Raw genomic sequence first — 17,565 nt, forward strand, 5'->3', positions numbered from 1 at the left:
AGAAATTGCCCTCTTGATTCATCCTCTGCTGTTTCCCCTTCTCTTAGAATGGCCATTCAAGTGGACAAGTTCAACTTCGAGAGTTTTCCAGAATCCCCGGCGGATAAGGGGCAGTTTGCAAATTCCAAACAACTGGAGGAGGAGAGGCAGGAAGCCCGAGGCCTGGAGATCAACAGCAAGCTGGACATCCACTGGACCATCATATCCTTTTCCCAGACCTGAGGAGCCCAGAGGGGTCAGCTAGTGAACGCTGGGCACAGGTAACTCAGGAGTGGCCTGGCAGGGAGATCCGGACGGAGAGCAGACATTTTCTCACCTCTCACCGGGTTCAGGGCCCCAGGAGGGAAGATGAGGAAGGGCCTGCTTGGGGTGGGGCTGCGCTTGTCTTGGGTCGCCTGTTTCTTGTCAGCATTCAGATCTGTGTCAGTGACAAGTACTCATGGCTACCTGTCATGGCTGGGCTGGAGGGCTTCCACTCACTGATGGTTGAATGCAGGATGTGGTTGTCAGGGAAACTGAAATTGGGTTGAACAGCTTAGCAAGGCACAGAGATGCCATTTTGAAAAACCTGAGATGGGAGCAGTTTAGGAGGACCGTATTATAAAGGTCAGTTTGATAAAACAGCTGGCCCTGCCCTGAGCTTGGGAGCAATGCCTGGCTCATGGTCGACACTCGGGTGAGTGGGAATCTGGAGAAGCCCCAGGTTCCCCTGGTCCTGTGTCTCTTCAGCAGTCTTCACCGAGTGCCTGCTTTGGGTCGGGTGTACGGTGAGCCGCCTGAGAGGCAGAGATGCAGAGATGAGGCCTCACCTGGCTGCGTGGTCTTGAAAGGGGTGGAAATCATCTGAGGATTGGACGCACGGCAAATCCCACGAACAGAGGAGCCTGGTGCGCTGTGGTCCATGGGGTCGCAAGAGCCGGACATGGCTTAGGGGCTAAGCAGTAACAACAGGAACCGCGCACTGGGCCAAGTGCTTCATCAGAGGATGAAGCTGCTGGGGGCAGGGCAATCAGGGAAGGCTTCCCAGAGGAGGTGACATTAGCGTGGGCTTTTTAAGGATAAGTAGAAGCTTGTCAAGGGGACAAGGGTGGGAAGCACCCCACAGTGCTCAGGGTGCGAGAGCGTCTCCCAGGAAGAGGCACCTCTGGGGAGACTGTTATTTATTGGTATCTCGTTCACACACTGGTTCTGTGGAAATGGGATGGCTGCAGCCTGTCATGTGGTCTCAGATCATTCCAGACTGTCTTCCTGGTTTCTGGAAACATCCGAGGGCTACAAGAGGCACGGTTTCCAGGACCGAGGCCACTTTCTTTATGCCAGCTCACGTGAATCTGGGCTTGGGAGACCAGACCCCTGTCTTCAAGGAGCTTGTGAAGAAGCGCTGTAGACTGAAGGTTTGGGAACCAGACGCTAAAAATAGAGCGTCAGGGAACTCATGGAGGGAGCTGGCCGGGTGCACATCATGGGGTTAGGCGTTTGTCTCCTATGCAGAGAGAAGTAAGATGGCGGGGACCATGGAGTTGCCCTTCCCGAGGTGCCCTGCGTCTCAGCACAGAGTCACGGTCCAGCCAGCTGGCGTGTTTGAGTGAGCAGGGCCGACTCAACCTGAGTCCGGCCGAGGACCCGCCCGGGTGGGGTGGCCAGCGTGGTGCTTGCCTGACGGTCCCGGCCCCCATGGGGGGGGCCCTGAAAGTGCTCCTGACCCCTTGAGGGGATGGAGGCGCGGAGAGGAAGCAGGCGGTCAGTGCTCAGCCCTGGCGTCTGCGTCCTGATGCTGGAGCCAGGAGAGGTCCCCCTGGGTTGTGGAGGCTCCGCACCTCCTCTGTGGGGTCCTCATGGGCTCCCTGCCCCTTCTAAGAGCCTTAGCTTCCCCCAGGAGCTCCAGGGGGAGCAGAGCCGGGCCAACTGGGCTGGGGGTGATCCAGCCCACACCCAGGGAGGAGGGCTCAGTGTGCTTGGGGGACCCAGAGGGAAGGGGGTCTCATCATGGGACCCACAGAGACTGGGCCTCGCTGGAAGCCAGTACACACAGCAGCACCTGCAAGCGTGGCTTCCTGGGTGCTGCCCCCCACCTCCCCCCGGGGGCCCACCTGGTCCTGGGCACCCGCCCCCCGGCTCCCAGGGCGCGTTTTGCCCATCTTGCTGATGCAGCTGCCTCTGTGTTCCTGCGGAGAAATGTGGGGAGCTGGTACTGAACCGTCAGCCCCGCTTGAGCCCATGGCCCTTGCCTCCTAGTAGGATTATGGTGATCATCAAAACGCTCAACGTTCTTTGAAAACTGTTATTGAAAACGTACTGAAATGTTTTAAGGTTTCTCTCCTTTCGGCCTTGATTCTTTAAAGAAGCTGACTTCCCTATTTTGTGTTTCAATTGATAATTCATGCAAGCAAATCCTTATTGGATGCCTATCAGGTGCCAGGCACACCTGTCTCCTAGCTTTACTGATTAGAAGGCCATCCCCATAGGCGAATTCGAGTGAAGAGAATTAACATTGTGGACATCTCTTCCCTCCCCGCTCCTCTCCTGTCTGGTAATGACATCTGGCATGGGACGAAGAGCAGACTTTTGCTATTGTAAACCTAAATCCAAGCAGATGGAAAGACCAAAGATGGAATTGCCTAATTATTTCATTATGCATTTTGATATTTTCTCAATATTTAGACTTCATAAAAAAGTCGAGCCTAATTTGACACCCATCCACGGTGATAAAAATGGTCCATATGTAAGCGTGTACGGCTGGATAGACGCGTTTTAAAGAAAGTGTGGCTCTCGCAGTAGGTGTGTGCACACCTGTCTAGGGAATACCTGCTACATCCAGAAGAGCCGAGGGGACACCAGGAGCTTGATCTCTGTACCCGGCTCATTGTCTGTGTGCCTTGTTTCCACGCCCTGAGCCCTGGAGATGCCCCCAGCCTTGGGGCGGGCAGACACAGAGTTGGACGCTCAGGGTGCAGCCCTCATGGGGTAAGACGGAGCTTTCCTGCAGTGGAAACTGACCTGCCTGGGTGTTCCAGACCCGACATGCACTATGGGCCCGAGTCGTCCCCTGCGGCGGGTTGTACAGAACGCAGGCTGGGGCGGCGGGTCTCCCAGGAGGTCCTGAGGGGTCGGGCTGGCCTGCCTGCCTGCCTTTCTCCCCCTCCCCTACTCCCCTCCCCACTCCCAAAGGCAAAGGTCAAGCTCTGGGGCCCCCTCCTCTGTGTCCTGCCCCCAGCAGCCTGAGAGCCTGGGCAGGCCCCCAGACTGGGTGGGGGGTGGAGAGGAGGCGTTGTCCATCCCACCCAGGAAACCCCAGCCCTGCTTCGTCTGACCGCACCCCTGCTCTGTGAAACATGCAGGGCAGGCATCAGTGCTTATTTTCTTTGTTTGTTTATTTATTTTTTGTTGAAGTCTAGTTGATCTATGATGTCACATTTAATCTCTGTAGATTAGTCTCTCAATCACTTTGCTGTAGAGCAAAGTGACTCAGGTATATCCATATATACGTTTTTTCTTGTATCTTTTCAATTCTGGTTTATCCCAGGACACCGCATACAGTTCCCTGTGCTGAACAGGAGGACCTTCTTGTTTATCCACCCTCTGTATTGATAGTTTGCATCTTCCAGCCCCAAACTCCATCCCTCCCCGCTCCCCTCACCCTCGGCTGCCACAGGTCCAGGGCAGGCTTTCCTGCTCAAAGCCTGGAGCCTGCTAATTGGCCGAGAGCCAGCGCAGCTCCAGGGTCCCTGCAGGCTGCCTGGGGCGTCGTCGGGAGACCGCCCTCTGCTGGATCAGGGTGGCCTCATGCGGAGCAGGGGTTGGGGGTCCGTGAGCACCAGGGCCCTCACGGTGTCTTCAGCCCTGAAGCTCACTGAGCTCAGCGGTTCACATGCTGGCCATGGGCCCGGGCAAGTGAGCTGACATATTGAATACTGCTCTTTTAGGTTTATGACCCCTCTCGCTTTTCTGAAGCCTGTGTTTCATTTCTGTTGTCACTACTGCAGTGGAAACCACCACGCGCGGCTCCCGTGTGCCGAGTCGCTTGGTGAGCTGTCCACGGGGCTGGGGAAGGGACTCCGGGCAGCGGGGCAGACACTGACCAGTGGGCGCTCCCGTCCCACCTAGCCCGCCCCCTCCCCGGGCCTCCGCCTAACCTCTCTGCTCCCTGTTCCACCTCGTCCCGTGAGGGTGGTGATGGCAGCCCGGGGGGACATGTGCTCTGGGGTCGCCGTTGGGATCAGTCCTAACCATTATATCCGCCCTTCTGATCCCCTGGGAAAGTAAAAGTATTGGTCGCTCAGTTGTGTCCAATTTCTCTGCGACCCCATGGACTGTAGCCTGCCAGGCTTCTCTGTCCATGGAATTCTCCAGGCAAGAATACTGGAGTGGGTTGCCATTTCCTTCTCCAGGGGATCTTCTTGATCCAGGGGTTGAACCCAGGTCTCCTGCATAGCAGCCAGACCTGATCCCTACCTGGTGCTGGACAGGATACTAGCATTTTTCTTAAAACCTACAAGCTGGGTAGTACCTATCCCTTTTAAAAAACAAATACGCAAATTCTGGAAGTTGAGTAACTCTCCTCACATGTGGCTGGAGCTGGACGGCCAGGATCTGAGACCTCACATTCTTTCCTGTTGACTGAGGTCAGCCTGGAAGTGACGCCCCACCCTCGAGGCGCAGCCACGCTTCCTGACCCCGGAAGGTGTCAGCACACTGAGCCCCCGCTTCCCGCTCTCCTCTGGGGGCCCGGCCCCAGGTGAGGCCCCTTCCAGATGGAGGATGCTGGGCCAGGCCTCCCCCACAGCCGGCCCCTGGCGTCCTCGCCTCCACGTCTGCTGGGGGTGCCTAAATGGGGTCAGGGTCCCCCAGAGCATCTAGTTTAGAACGTTGGAAGCTGACCGTATCTTCTTTCACTCTCCATGTGGCATTCAGAGGAGGAGAGACAAGCATCAGGCAGGCACAGGTGTGGGTCACCCTTTATGATTGGCCTCTCTGCAACCTCTCCCATCAAGCTCCAGCTGGAACCATGCCCCCCTCTGGGCCCCTGCAACCCTCAGGCTCAACTCCTGTTTGAGATAGTGCTTCCAGAGCACGGGAAAGTTTTTCCTCCCAAGACTGTCTCCCTGGCCCGGCTGTGCTGTTCTTGAGGTCAGGTCCTGTCAGCAGCCGTCCCCTGATGACCTGTGCATGCTGGGGTTTGTGCCAAGTGCTGGGACACTGCAGTGAGCAAGAGCTCAGCCTGGAGTGGACTCTGCCCGGTGGAGCCCAGGCGTGCACTCCCTTGCCCACCCTGGTGCCACGTGTAATCCTTAGCACGGAGGGATGGAAACCATTTGGTGAATGGATGGTTTCCGTTTCATTGATGCAGCTGAACGGTCACCAGCTTGCTTGCATGATGCCGAATGCCGTGAGTAGGAAGGGAGTTTGCAGCCAGCGTGACTTATCTAGCTGAAGCCTGGCTCCCTTTCCAGGGGGCAGCGCTGCACAGACGGTCTGCGAGGGAAGCAGCTGCGGGAGGCGCTTGGAGCGAGCTTGGTGATAGCACCCCTTCTCATTTTCCTGTTTTTGTTGCAAACCTCTCTTCGGAGAGTATTTCAGGGTTGGTGAGATGCCTACTGACCTAGCAGAATCCAACCCCGGGTAGGTTTTCTGACAAGACCTGGGTGCCCGCTCTGCTGATCCCCACGAGGCTGGCGTCCTGGACCATCTGGGCTGGGTCTCCGCCAGGTGGGCTGATAAGCACTGTCTCCTGCCTTCTGTCTGGAGGTTATTTGTAGCCATCTGACTGCTTGAGGGCGAGGCAGAGGCTCAAGGAGCCCAGTGGCAAACTGGGCTTTAGGTGCCTAAGAATCAGTAGCAGACAGGGTGCTGGAATGCCTCTGTGGGATTCTCAGAGCACGTAGGCTTAAGTAATGGGAAGCAAAGGTGTATGGAGCAGGGTCATGCTCCCAGAGGGGCTGTCTCCTCGGGGCTGGCCCCAGGCCATGCCACTGATGGTGGCCATGTTTGGTCACCCTCTATAAATCCCAGAAGTTCAATAGTGGCTTTGACATTTGTCATCAGTTTTTACTAGTCTGTCCTAAAGGAAATTAATCCTGAATATTCATTGCAAGGACTGATGTTGAAGCTCCAATACTTTGGCCACCTGATGCGAAGAGCCGACTCATTTGAAAAGACCCTGATGCTGGGAAAGATTGAAGGCAGGAGGAGAAGGGGAAGACAGAGGATGAGATGGTTGGATGGCATCACTGACTCGATGGACATGAGTTTGAGCAAGCTCCAGGAGATAGTGGAGGAGAGAGGAGCCTGGTGTGCTGCAGTCCATGGTCGAAGAGTCAGACGTGACTTAGCGACTGAACAACAATCACAACCCTATACAACCCTGAGCACGACGTCTTCACCAGGACAGGTGACCTGGCAAACAGCTACACCCAGCTTCTCAACTTCCAAGACAGTGTTCCCACCAGTGAGGAAAACTTGTCAGTAGCTGAGCCCTCCTTCCTTTAAAGACAGAGGCAGATGAGACTCCCCTGGTGGTCCAGCGGCTAAGACTCTGAATTCCCAAAGCAAGGGGCCCAGGTTCAATCCCTGCTCAGGGAACTAGATCCCACATGATGCAACTGAAGATCTCGCATGCTGCAACTAAGATCTAGTGCAGCCAAATAAATAATAAGTATTTATGATAAATAAAGACGCAGGAAGGTTAAGCTGTTTGTGCTGGTTTGCCTGAGATAGCCCCTCAGCCTCCCTAGTTGGCTCCTAGCTAACTCTCACAGACGCTTTTATCGGAGCTCTGTCTTCTCATCGCCCAAGAGAAATTAGGTATTTTTAGAGAAGACTCCTTTAAAACAGTGCATTAGGTTTTCCTACTAGTCACGTTAGGAGAGACAGTTTCATCTAAATGGATTCTAAAACAGGCAGCTCCTGTCCTCAGCACAGCTGATTCCTTGATCGTCTTCAGTCAAGTGCGGGCTCGCATCGTATCTCTGTCCTTAGGGAATCAGTGTTTATGGCTGTGGGTGATCATGGCTTCAGAGGCTTGATCCTTGTTGTGGGGGTGCCGGGCCAGCCAGAGAGAAGCACCTCTCCTGACCTTCTTTTGAGGCTGTAAAGTTGCCCTGGCTGCTTAGCCTTCAGCAGACGGTGGGAGGGATGTGGCAGGGACACATGTTTGATCCTTGACCCCCCCACCACCTCCAATCCGGATATGCATGCCTTGAAGTTACTTTGAAAGGAACCAGGGTTTGGTGCAGGGAGAGAGTGCACAGATGTGAGGTTTGGCCGGCCCGGGAGGGTGGAGAAGGGCTCCTGCCCTAGAGTGGACAGAAGAGTTCCCCGTGTGCGTGTGAGCAGGCACGTGAGTCCACGCGCCCTGTGCTCGTGTGATTGGTCACCTGTTGGGCTTGTACACATCCTGTGTGCTTGTGGCGTGACAATGATTGTGAGCATCTAATAGCATACAATTACTTATGGGGCTTAAGTAATAGCTAACACCCATATGGCCCTTACTAGATGCCAGCACCGTTCTGAGCAATTTACATCGATTTACTCAATTTTTACAAAAACCCAGTGAAGCTGTCCTCATCCACATTCCACAGAGGAGAGAACCTCGGTCCTGTGAGATGACCTACCTTGCGTTGGGTCCCCCAGCTCGTAAGTGGTGGAGCTGGGACTCGTGCCTGGCCGTCTGGCTCCAAAGTCTGCACTCTTGCCAGCTCTGTGCTGGGAGGAAGAACAGAAGGCGCCTGGTCTCTGCCACAATGGCCTCCGTTTGTCCCCATCTTCCAGATGAAGCCGGAGAGACGAGCATCCCTCGGGCATGCTGCTGACTGCAGGGCTCCCTCATTTTTGCCAGCCCTCTACCCCGAGACTACCCTCTCTTCACCCAGCAAGACCTCGACCCTGAATCACTTGCAGACTCTCCCTGGCAGTTCGTGGGCCATCCAGGGAGCTGAGCCCAGATGCCACCGGCACCCCTGCTGGGACGAGAACACCCGGCGTCGGCATTCTCAAAGTTCATGATGCAAATTGGAAAACAGTGTCGTGGGAAAGAGTCTCATTAATCACCTAGAACAGTCTTTCCATTAGCGTAATCCGTAGTTATGACAATTTGCTAATTCATCAGAGCTGAAGTGTGGCGGGCTAAGTCCCTGCACCTGTGGGTGTCTTTCCAGAGCAGGTGCGTGGGGCACAGGCAGCGTGTCTTCCTGGGAGAGGGGGCCGAGGTTCAGGCCTGCTTCCCACGGGGCTCCCCACTCCGGGATCCTCATCTCAGCCGTGTAGAGACGCCTGCGTCAGCTGCTCTTGAGGGCTGGTCTCTGTGGACCATGTGTGACAGCCAGGTGTTCAGAGTCCGGTGCTTCCCTCTCTTGGGAGAGACCCAGGCTTCCACCCGCTGGCTGCATCTTCCCCACGGGAGGACCTGATGGAACGAACAGTCATTTTTCTAGGGCGTCAGACTGGCTCATGGTAAACTTCAGTCCCATACACACAGGCAGGATCTCAAAAACTGCTCTGTGGTTTTGAGGGGTCCTTTGACTGCAGCCCGTGACCAAATGTTTCACTGCTAATGGGCTGGCAGAAAATAAGAGGGAAGATGTTTTATTAAGTTTCTGCACCTTCCTTGCCTCTGGAGCTGTTTTTCCAAGATTTCGACGCAAATATCCATTTTCCCTGGGCTTCCCTGGTGGCTCCAAGGTGAAGAATCCACTTGCTGATGCAGGAGATGCAGGAGACGCAAGTTCAGTCCTTGGATTGGGAAGATCCCCTAAAGAAGGAAGTGGCACCCCCACACCCCTGCCCCTAGTATTCTTGCCTGGAAAACTCCCATGGACAGAGAAGCCTGGTGGGCAACAGTCCATGGGGTCGCAAAGAGTCAGACAGGACTTAGTGACGCACACACACACATCCACGGCTCCCATGACACACAGACGATTAACCAAGACGACGTGTGTGGGGACATTCGTAAACAAAACAGCTCTGCACAGATATTGACTAGGTGTCACTAACAATGATGGGTAACTAATAATCCTAAGATATGATCCTTGCATGATAGATGGGGCTTCTTAAAGTAGGGAGGACCTCACCCTGGCCAGTCTTTTCATCCCCAGCAGCTACCGCAGCCCACATCATAGGTATTGACACGCTGGCGTGGATCCAGGCCCGCCCACTGGCAGGAAGGCTCTTGGGGGCACACGCACACCGCGGATGCACGCACAGGGTTCATTCATGATGGTCTGGCTGGGGTGATTGCTGGGTGGATTGTAGAGGACGTCCCAGATGAAGTGAAGTTCAGGCTGGAGACGGGTGGTGGTCACCAGGAGGCCACGGCCGAAGAGGGTTCCAGGCTGAGGGGTGCGGGAGTCAGGGCCCCGAGGCCACAAACAGCCCGTCTGTTGCCACTGGTCCCAGTGGTTCAGCTTGGCTGCTGCACACCGAGGCCTCCAGGTCTGCGGGGCAGAGGTCAGCCTGGGAAAACTCGCGGAGAAGTTGCATGGTCTGCCAGGGGGCTGGGATTTTATCCCTAGGGCGCTTGAAGGGCTTCCAGCTGGGGCAGTGTGCTCACACACGGTTTAGGAGGTTGGGATGACCGCCTGCCCCCCTCTCCGCCCCCTGGCTTGGCGTGGGGCGTCCATGACGTCCCTGGCTCTGCGGATCGCACCCCCCACTCCGGGAAGTGGGGCGAGAGGGCCTGTGAGGCCAGGGTGTACAGGTCTGCCCTGCACGCTCCCTCCTGCTCCTCGGCTCTCGGCCAGGCCTCTGGAGGGTGTGGAGTTGAAGTGGAGAAGCTCGAGTGTTGGGGTTCCTGTTGGGCTGCGGGGCTGCCTGACCCCGCCTGCGCTCTGCGGGTTTCCTGGGGAACCCGTGCAGGGGCCCCGCTCTGAACCTGGCGTGTGAGGGGCACAGAACAAGGCCTCTCTGAGCCAGGAAGTCACCCTTCCCAAGTGATGGTGTATTTGTTGTTCCTCGTTTCCTGGGTCTGAAGTGTGTAAGCCTTTCTCTTCTAGCAGATTTTAGGCTTGAAGAAGGGACTGAGAGATGCTACCATCAGAGAGCTGGGCTGCGTCACTTCTGCCACCCTCGTGTCCCCTCTGTCCCCAAAGAGCTGCATCCTGTGCTTCTCGCTGGTGGGGGAGGGGCACGAGGTGCAAGCCGGCCCTCCTGGCCTGGGATCACGCGCCCACAGCCCGGGCGCTCAGCACGGGGCTCCCTAACCTGAGTGAGCAGGAGTGAGTGGTCAATAAGCTGTGGCCCAGGGTCGTCATCACTTAAAGCCACTGCATTGCTCCTGGAGAAGCTCTCGTTCAGTTGACTTTTACAGCTTCCCAGCCCTGCAGCTCTGAATTAGGGACTTGGAGACAGGAAGCCTGGCCTTGGCCCCAGGCACTCACCACAGCCTTGTGCAGGAACAGTCGTGGCCATAAGTACCCATGGCCCGGGGTGGCCGGTGCTACCCGGGGAGTTAGGCAGGGAGCCCAGCACTGAGCAGTGGCCTGCGGGCCTCCTGCTGGTGCTCGATGCTGGCCACTCTGGGGCTGCCCACTCGTCAGCCTGACAAGTTTGAGCACAGCGTAGCAGCAGATGTTTAAACTGAGCAAGGGCCAGCCTGGGCCTCTTGGCTCCCCGCCTCTGAGAGGTGGGTGTGAGCTGAGGTGGCTCCAGGGAGCTCAGCTGTGGCTGAGGCAGGAAGCTGCAGGCGCAGAGGGCGCTGTGAAGGGGCCGTGTGGCTCCTTGGCAGAGCCATAAGTGGCCTGTGGGAGGCCCCGGGGTCAGACAAACGTGTGCTGGGGGAACTGAGCTGGGCGCCTGGGAGTTCTGTCCCAGGTGCGCAGGGTTTGCCTATGGGTTTGTGCTTGTGGGTGTGCCTAGGAGACCTGCAAAGCCTGACTGGCACCAGCAGCGGCCACGGCCCCCCTGCTGCAGGAGCAGATCTTGGGGACAAGAGCACATCAGCTGACTTGGAATCTTAATTGCGGTGTCCCAGGTGACTGTTGTTTTAGTCACTAAGTTGTGTCCAGCTCTTTTTGTGACCCCATGGACCATAGCCCGCCAGGCTCTTCCATCCATGGGCTTCTCCAGGCAAGAATGCTGCAGTGGGTTGCCATGCGCTTCTCCAGGGGATCTTCCTGACCCAGGGAGTGAACCTGCGTATGCTACATTGCAGGCATAGTCTTCACCAGGGAGCCAGAGGGGAAGCCCTTCCCAGGTGACTAGGAATGGCTTACAGGGAAGTCAGGCTCTTCAGCACCATGGACAGTGCCCTCTCAGTTGGCGGAAGGAGGCTGGCCATGCTCCTGCTGGGAGCACACGGGGTCCTGGCCATACCCAGGCCCTGTGCACTGAGCGTCCTCATTTATCAAGTGGGGAATCACAGGTCCCAGCTTCCAGGTTTGTGTGAGGAGTCAGTGCAGTGTTTATAACAAAGTGTCTGAAAGTGGGAGCCATATCATGGGCTCCAGGGTGGGATGGGTTCAATCCTGCCACTTCCTAGCTGTGTTCTCTTTTCTTCTTATCCCCATGGGCCTGAGGTTTTTTTTTTTTTTTTTAAATCTCTGAGATGGAAATAATAGTCCCTGTCTTATACCCACCACATTCTCAAGCCTTAATTTGAAAATAGCGAGTATTTTTAAACTGAGACGATCCATGTTAAACACTGAGCCTCCCTCATGGGACTCACTTTGGAAATACTCTCTTTGCAGCAGTAGTGATAAGAATTATCGTCATCATCATCATTCTTTATTGACCTCTTGCCCCGAATGCCAGAGTCCGTGTATTTAAGAAAGAGCAGCCAATGCCACGTCCACTGTCCTCACTATGACATTGTCACCCGGGCTGTGAGAGTGGCTAATTAAGGTCTCAGTAGCTGACTGATCAGCCAGGGCTGTGTTCATATGTCCAGGCTCAGACACAAGGCTGTTTTGGTGGCTGATGGGGCCGAAGGGGAGGGGGACGGCCATGCAGGTAATTGGCTTTATTAGCTCAGCTGTATAATTTTATGGCTCATGTCCGAAAGCAAATTAATACAGAAATATGCTATTAGAATGGCTTCCAAAGCCCCAGTGCCACTTGGCAACTTTGTGATTACTCACTCGCTTACTCGCTCTTCTAATTAATCATTTCAGAGGTCTGCATCCTGGCCATGTTCATCAGGCACTATTTCTGTTCTTCAAGCGCCATGTGTGGTCAGCCTCAAAAGCCTGCCGTGATTTTCTTTTTTTTTTTTTTTAAACAAGAGGCAGTAATCTACTGTATTCTGAAGTCTTAATTTCATGTAAGTGAAAATAACCCCCAGAGGGTCAGGAGAGAAGACAGAAAACACGCACACACACGTGGCCCCTGCACCACGTACCTGGGACGCTGACTCATGCTGGCGTGCATTCAGTCACCATGTTCATGGAGCAGCCACAGGGACTGGGGCACTGGTCCAGACGCCACCAGGAGGGCTCTGCCCTGCATGAGTGACAGGCCAGTGGTGAAGCCAGACAGCGGGAGACACACACGTCTAGTGGGGAAGCCGAGGGCCTTCGGAGCAGAGACAGCTCAGGGAAGCCTTCCTGGAGGAGCGCGGTCTGAGATGAGAGTTAAAGGATGAGTATAGTGAGGAGGCGGAAGAGGGCAGGGAAAATCGTTTCCAGGCAAAGAGCATAGAATGTGGAGACTGGAGTTCCAAGAAGGCACGTGTATTTTGGAAGAGTGGAAACAGGAAGAAGGACTTGGCGGGGGGGCGGTGGCAGGACTGGAGAGGTAGGTAGGTAGGGGCTCCTGAGTGCCCTGGATGCCAGCAGCTTAGCCCGAGCTCCAGTCTCAGACCCATTGCCGTGTGCGGCCAGCTGGCCCGCTTGGGCCCTGGCAGGAGGGACCCTGGAACTCTGGTCTTCGTTCCCTCTGGGCCTTGGCGCCCCTCGCTGCCCACCCTGGCCCGTCTGCTCTGCCTGCCTGGCTCCATCCTGACATGACTGTCCTCAGGCTTGACAAGTGCAATGGTATGTTCCTGCGTTGTCATCCTTGTTGGAATGTGAGCCTCCCAAATTTAAGGTTCATGTCCGGTCATTTCAGCGTGCTGAGTGCTTCTCACCACGCCTCGCTTGTTTCAGACACACACTGTGTGTTTGTTGAGTGCAGTTAACTTGCTAAAGGAAGAAAGTAATGGGATTCTCCCCACTTTGCCGGTCACTAGAGAGTGTCAGGAGCTATAGTCTTCCCTTTTGATTGCGGCTTAAATGCTAGGGCTTTCATTTATGTCGGAAAAGGGAAAGCAGTTTACAGCTGCGTTTCTGAGGACCACACGGGCTGTTTAATATTAGCACCTTGGAGACACCTATTTTCTGCACTTCTAAACCCAATTTCTTCATCCACTGATACTTGCTGAGAGGCAGTATGACTTCCTCGATTATGAACTTGCCTAAGTGAGCCCATTCGTAATAATATGTGTAATTACATCAAGATGTATAACGCGACAGACGTGAAAGCAGCATGAAGCCGACACGTGTAGAGAAACACGTTGGGCTGTATTGAACACTGAGGCACAGTTTGCACGCTCTTTAGGAAAAACAACCTTCCCTCTTCTTTATTTCCCCCAGCAAGAACAGCTGCTGGATTGAACCTATCCGGGTGGACTTCCCTTCTTCACACAACAGCTCAATTTATCAGATTTGGTGGTGGAGAGCAGGGGGAGAGGGGAGAGGGGAGAGGCCCTTGACACGTCTACGTACCTGTTTCCCACACATTTGACCATCCCTTGAGAGGAGGGGGGCGTTCACCTGCTCCGGAGGGTTTCCTGTCTGTCGAGAAACTTCTAGAACCTCTCCTCTGGGCCCCGGGCTTGGCGATCGCGGAGTTTTCCTTAACTACACTCACCCATCTCTGAAGCGCACAGGCGAGGCGAGTGTGGAGGGCCTCCTGAACCAGCTGGTCTTGGAGCACCTGCAGCTGGCCCCTCTGCTCTGGGGTGAGTACTGCCCGTCACCTCTGGGTGCGCGCGCCTCTGCTCAGAACTCGCGGGCTCGCGTCGGGTGCTGTGTGCCGAGGTCTTCAGGGAACCGGGCGGGGAGGGCAGCTCACCGTCGCGTGGACGTCTGCGTCTCTCCCGAGCTCGGTCCGCGGGCTTCCGGTCAGCACAGCCTTGGGGCCAGGCTGCTGCCCTCTGAGCTCAGGCGTGGTGACGATGCGGACGTGCGCTCGGGTCCCCTTGCTGCGGAACCCGCGTCCTCCGTGGTGGCACTTACGGTGTCTGCGTGGATGTGGCTTCTGCAGATCCTTGTGCTCCTCGAGTGATGGGGTGGTGGGAGGGAGCCAGGGGCGGTTCCTCCTCTCTGCTGGATGAGCTCTGAGTTTGTTTGGTAAACACCTTAACTCACCCCAGTACTCTGCCCGAGAGAGCGCTGGGAGGTGGCACTTAGAACAAGGTGTGTGAACGCTCGCTGCCTGTCGCACCTGGAACTTTCACCCCAGTCTGTGCCTTCCGAAATAGCAGTGGAGAAATTTTGTTGAGAAACAAGCTCAAATGTAGAATTGTTGTTGAAATGAGAGTCTGTATTGTTCTCTGGAAATGATCCCGTCATGTAATCTGTACTGGGTCAGATGCAGACAATCATGGATGTGCCTTCTTTCTCTGCTTTAGCCCAGAGACTGTTGTGAGTCAGTATCTGGTCTTTCCTCCAGTTAACTGATTAGCTCAACCTCCCCATTTTTGCACTCTAGAGGCACAGGAGAATTACCCCAGGGGCTGGAGGAGAAAGACAGTCCTCTCCCCTTGAGTTCCCTCACTGGTCTTCAGTTTGTGAGAACCCCTCAGGCTGCCTGGAGCTGCCCACTCTCGGGTGAAGGTTGTTGGGGGTCCGGTGAGCGGCGCCAACATGGCAGCTGTGAGTGGGCTGAGCCCGACACCCGGGGCTCCTTCCTCGGAATCTGCCTGCCTCGCTGGTCCAGCCCAAGTGAAAGGAGATGGGTGGTATTTCTGCAGAGCGTGTCCCAGTTTGCACCTCTCAGGGTGTCCCTCCCTATCCTAGCTCGCAGCGCCTTGTCTCTTGGTGACCTGGGCTCAGACAGCGACTTCCACCGGATGTACCGGCTGAGGAGGGTCGGACACCTAGCTCTCCAGCCCCCGGGGATCCAGCCCTTGGAAGCAGTGACACAAAGTGTGTATTCAGACATCGAGTCAGTCAAAAGAAGGGAGTGCTCCAAGGCACCGGCCAAGCTGGAGGGTCCGCAGGGTTGGACTCCTTCCAGAGATGGGGGTGGGGGCACCTTGCTGGATTTGCGTTGGTCTCCTTACAGGTGTTTTCCTTGTCGTGTGTCACGTGCACACGAGTGCTGGTATTAAGGATTTTATCCTGGAGAAGATGCATGAGTTGTTACACCACAGAACCAGGACTCAAAGGCGTTTCCTCCAGGAGGGCTTGTGGGCGGCACCCACAATGGCCGGCAGCCCTGCCCAGCACTTCCAGGCCCCAGCAGCGTCCCGTGCAGCCTGGGTCTTGTCTCTGAGGGTCCACATGCCCCAGAAACACCGCGTGATATCTTCCTGTTCCGTGTCATGATTAGTTTAAGTGTCGCCATGTCTGGCAGTTTCCGGGGAACATCCGTCTGCACGCATTTTTCTCTGATTTTCCTTGGCTTGCTCGTTTTGGAGTTATGAAGTCAAAAGACGTGTGATTTTTAAGGCTCTTGGGATGTTTTGTCGAGTGGATGTGTGACTTTTGACCATTGATAGTGCCGTGGGCGTTGTGGGAGCCCGAGTTTCTGAGGTGACTTTCCCACCCTGTAGAGCGTAGTTCCAGGGCAGGGGCTAAGAGGTGCGGTTGTGCGTTTTGTCTGCCCACCTCCTGCCCGGGCTGGCCTCCCCGGCCCACCACCCATCTGCATTGGGGTGGGGTCTTCATCCCTGCCACCTCCCCGCTCCCTGTCACCTCTGCCATGGAGCTGACGTCTCGGGGTCACCGGCTCCTTTCCGCATCACTCGGGCTGTCCTACTGGTGTCTTAGAGGCAAGGTTCCTTACCCTGGAATCTTGACCTTCCCATTCATTCACTTCACAAAAGCAATATATTCTCGCTATAGAAAAGCAGGGCAAATCAGAAAAGTTTGACAGAGAAAAATTTTCTTTTTCCACTCTTCCGTCCCCTAAACCAGTCTCTATTTCATTTCATTTTGGTGCCTTTCTAAGTCTTTCTGCTATCCCCCAATTTGCATTTTGTTCACCAAGATGATCATACTGTTCTTGTACTCTGTGTCCTTTTTTTTTTTTTAATACTTGAGAAAACAAGTATTTCTCATGTTATAAACACGTCTTACACTTGCCGTTCAAGTCCTTGTTATAATTTCATCAAGCGGCTGTGGGCTGACTTACTGCTTGTTCTGGTGTCTAGATGTTTCTGCTTCTTGGAGGTGTTTGTTGTTTCGTGAGTCACTTGCACTGGCTGTACACAGAGCTTTCTCTGTGTTTCAGGGTCACGCCCTCTGCAGGGAGACCCTGAAATGGTTCCTGTTCTGTGGCCCGGTGCCAGAGAGCACAGCATCTGTGTTAGCATCACTGGTCACAGGGGGCCTGCTGACAGAACCCACCACGCGTCTCAGTCCTGGCTCTGCTGCTTCCTCACGGGGCACCATCCTTGGGCAAGTCGGCAATTTCTCTGGGCCTGGGTCTCCCATTTGTAAACTGGAGGTGCAAGGGCAAGGTTTGAGGAGAGGCCTATGATGCGGCGAGAGTCTGTCCCTTCCCTCTAAGAGCGGACTGGCCCTGGGGCAGTGGAGACCACTGGGACTGATGTCATGTGGGGGTCCCGGAGGAGAGGAAGCCAGGTTCTGGGCTGGATTCTGGGGTGGCCCCAGGACTGTGTGCGTTCCTTCTGCAGAGCATCCCAGGGCAAGGTGGGACAGAGGGCAGGGCTGGGGAGGGGCCTGGGGCAGGACCCCTAGTCAGCTGCCTCCTGTCTCCGTTCTCTGGGAGCAGAACTGCGGGCTGGGGGAGGCTGCGCTCCCACGAGGGTGGGAGCCTCCTGACGGCCTGTGTTGAGGGCCGGCTCCAGTTGTTTCCATGGATACGGGGCGGTGGTGACTAACGGACCGAGCAGTTTCTCACACTGATTTGATTGTCCCATGGCTCCGCCCTGTCTCCCTCCCCAGCTGACAGCACTGTCCTCCTCATGGCTTCTCAGATGCACAGCGCCTGGTCTGCGCCGGTGGGTCCTGGTCAGGTGTTGGCTACACCGTGGAGGGGATGCTTTCAGATCCTCCAGATAATCGCTGAGCAAGCCCCCACCCCAGTGCCGAGCTGTGATGTGCAGGAAGCTCTTGTGGGCACGAGGGGATGCCCGTCTGGGAGACAGCGGCCAGGCAGCGCTGCCCACTGCTGTGCCCCAGAGAACCAAATGCCCTTATTGGGGAGCAAGACGCTGTGCCTAAACTCTCTATGTGGTCTGTCTGACCTCTGCAAGTCTTCAGGTCATAATTACCATCCCCCTGTTACAAATTGGGTGCTAGTTCTAGAAGGTCTTATAAGGTCTTCATAGAACTGTCCGGCTTCAGCTTCTTCCACACTACTGGTCAGGGCATAGACTTGGATTACTGTGATGTTGAATGGTTTGCC

The 17,565-nt window shown here is 55.5% G+C and overlaps 1 protein-coding gene across 4 annotated transcripts in view; it reads left to right on the forward strand.

The window, feature by feature from the left end:
• Positions 1–17,565, forward strand: part of TRAPPC9 (trafficking protein particle complex subunit 9) — a 385,243-nt gene that overhangs the window by 282,721 nt on the left and 84,957 nt on the right. For all 4 annotated transcript variants that reach the window (XM_043879178.1, XM_043879180.1, XM_043879179.1 and 1 more), the window contains 2 exons: positions 48–201; positions 13,837–13,927. In XM_043879178.1, the coding sequence (XP_043735113.1) occupies positions 48–201; positions 13,837–13,927 (245 nt within the window). The remainder of the gene's footprint in view (positions 1–47; positions 202–13,836; positions 13,928–17,565) is intronic.

The sequence above is a fragment of the Cervus elaphus genome, chromosome 21 (genome assembly GCF_910594005.1).
Source record: "Cervus elaphus chromosome 21, mCerEla1.1, whole genome shotgun sequence".
Taxonomy (NCBI): Eukaryota; Metazoa; Chordata; class Mammalia; order Artiodactyla; family Cervidae; genus Cervus; species Cervus elaphus.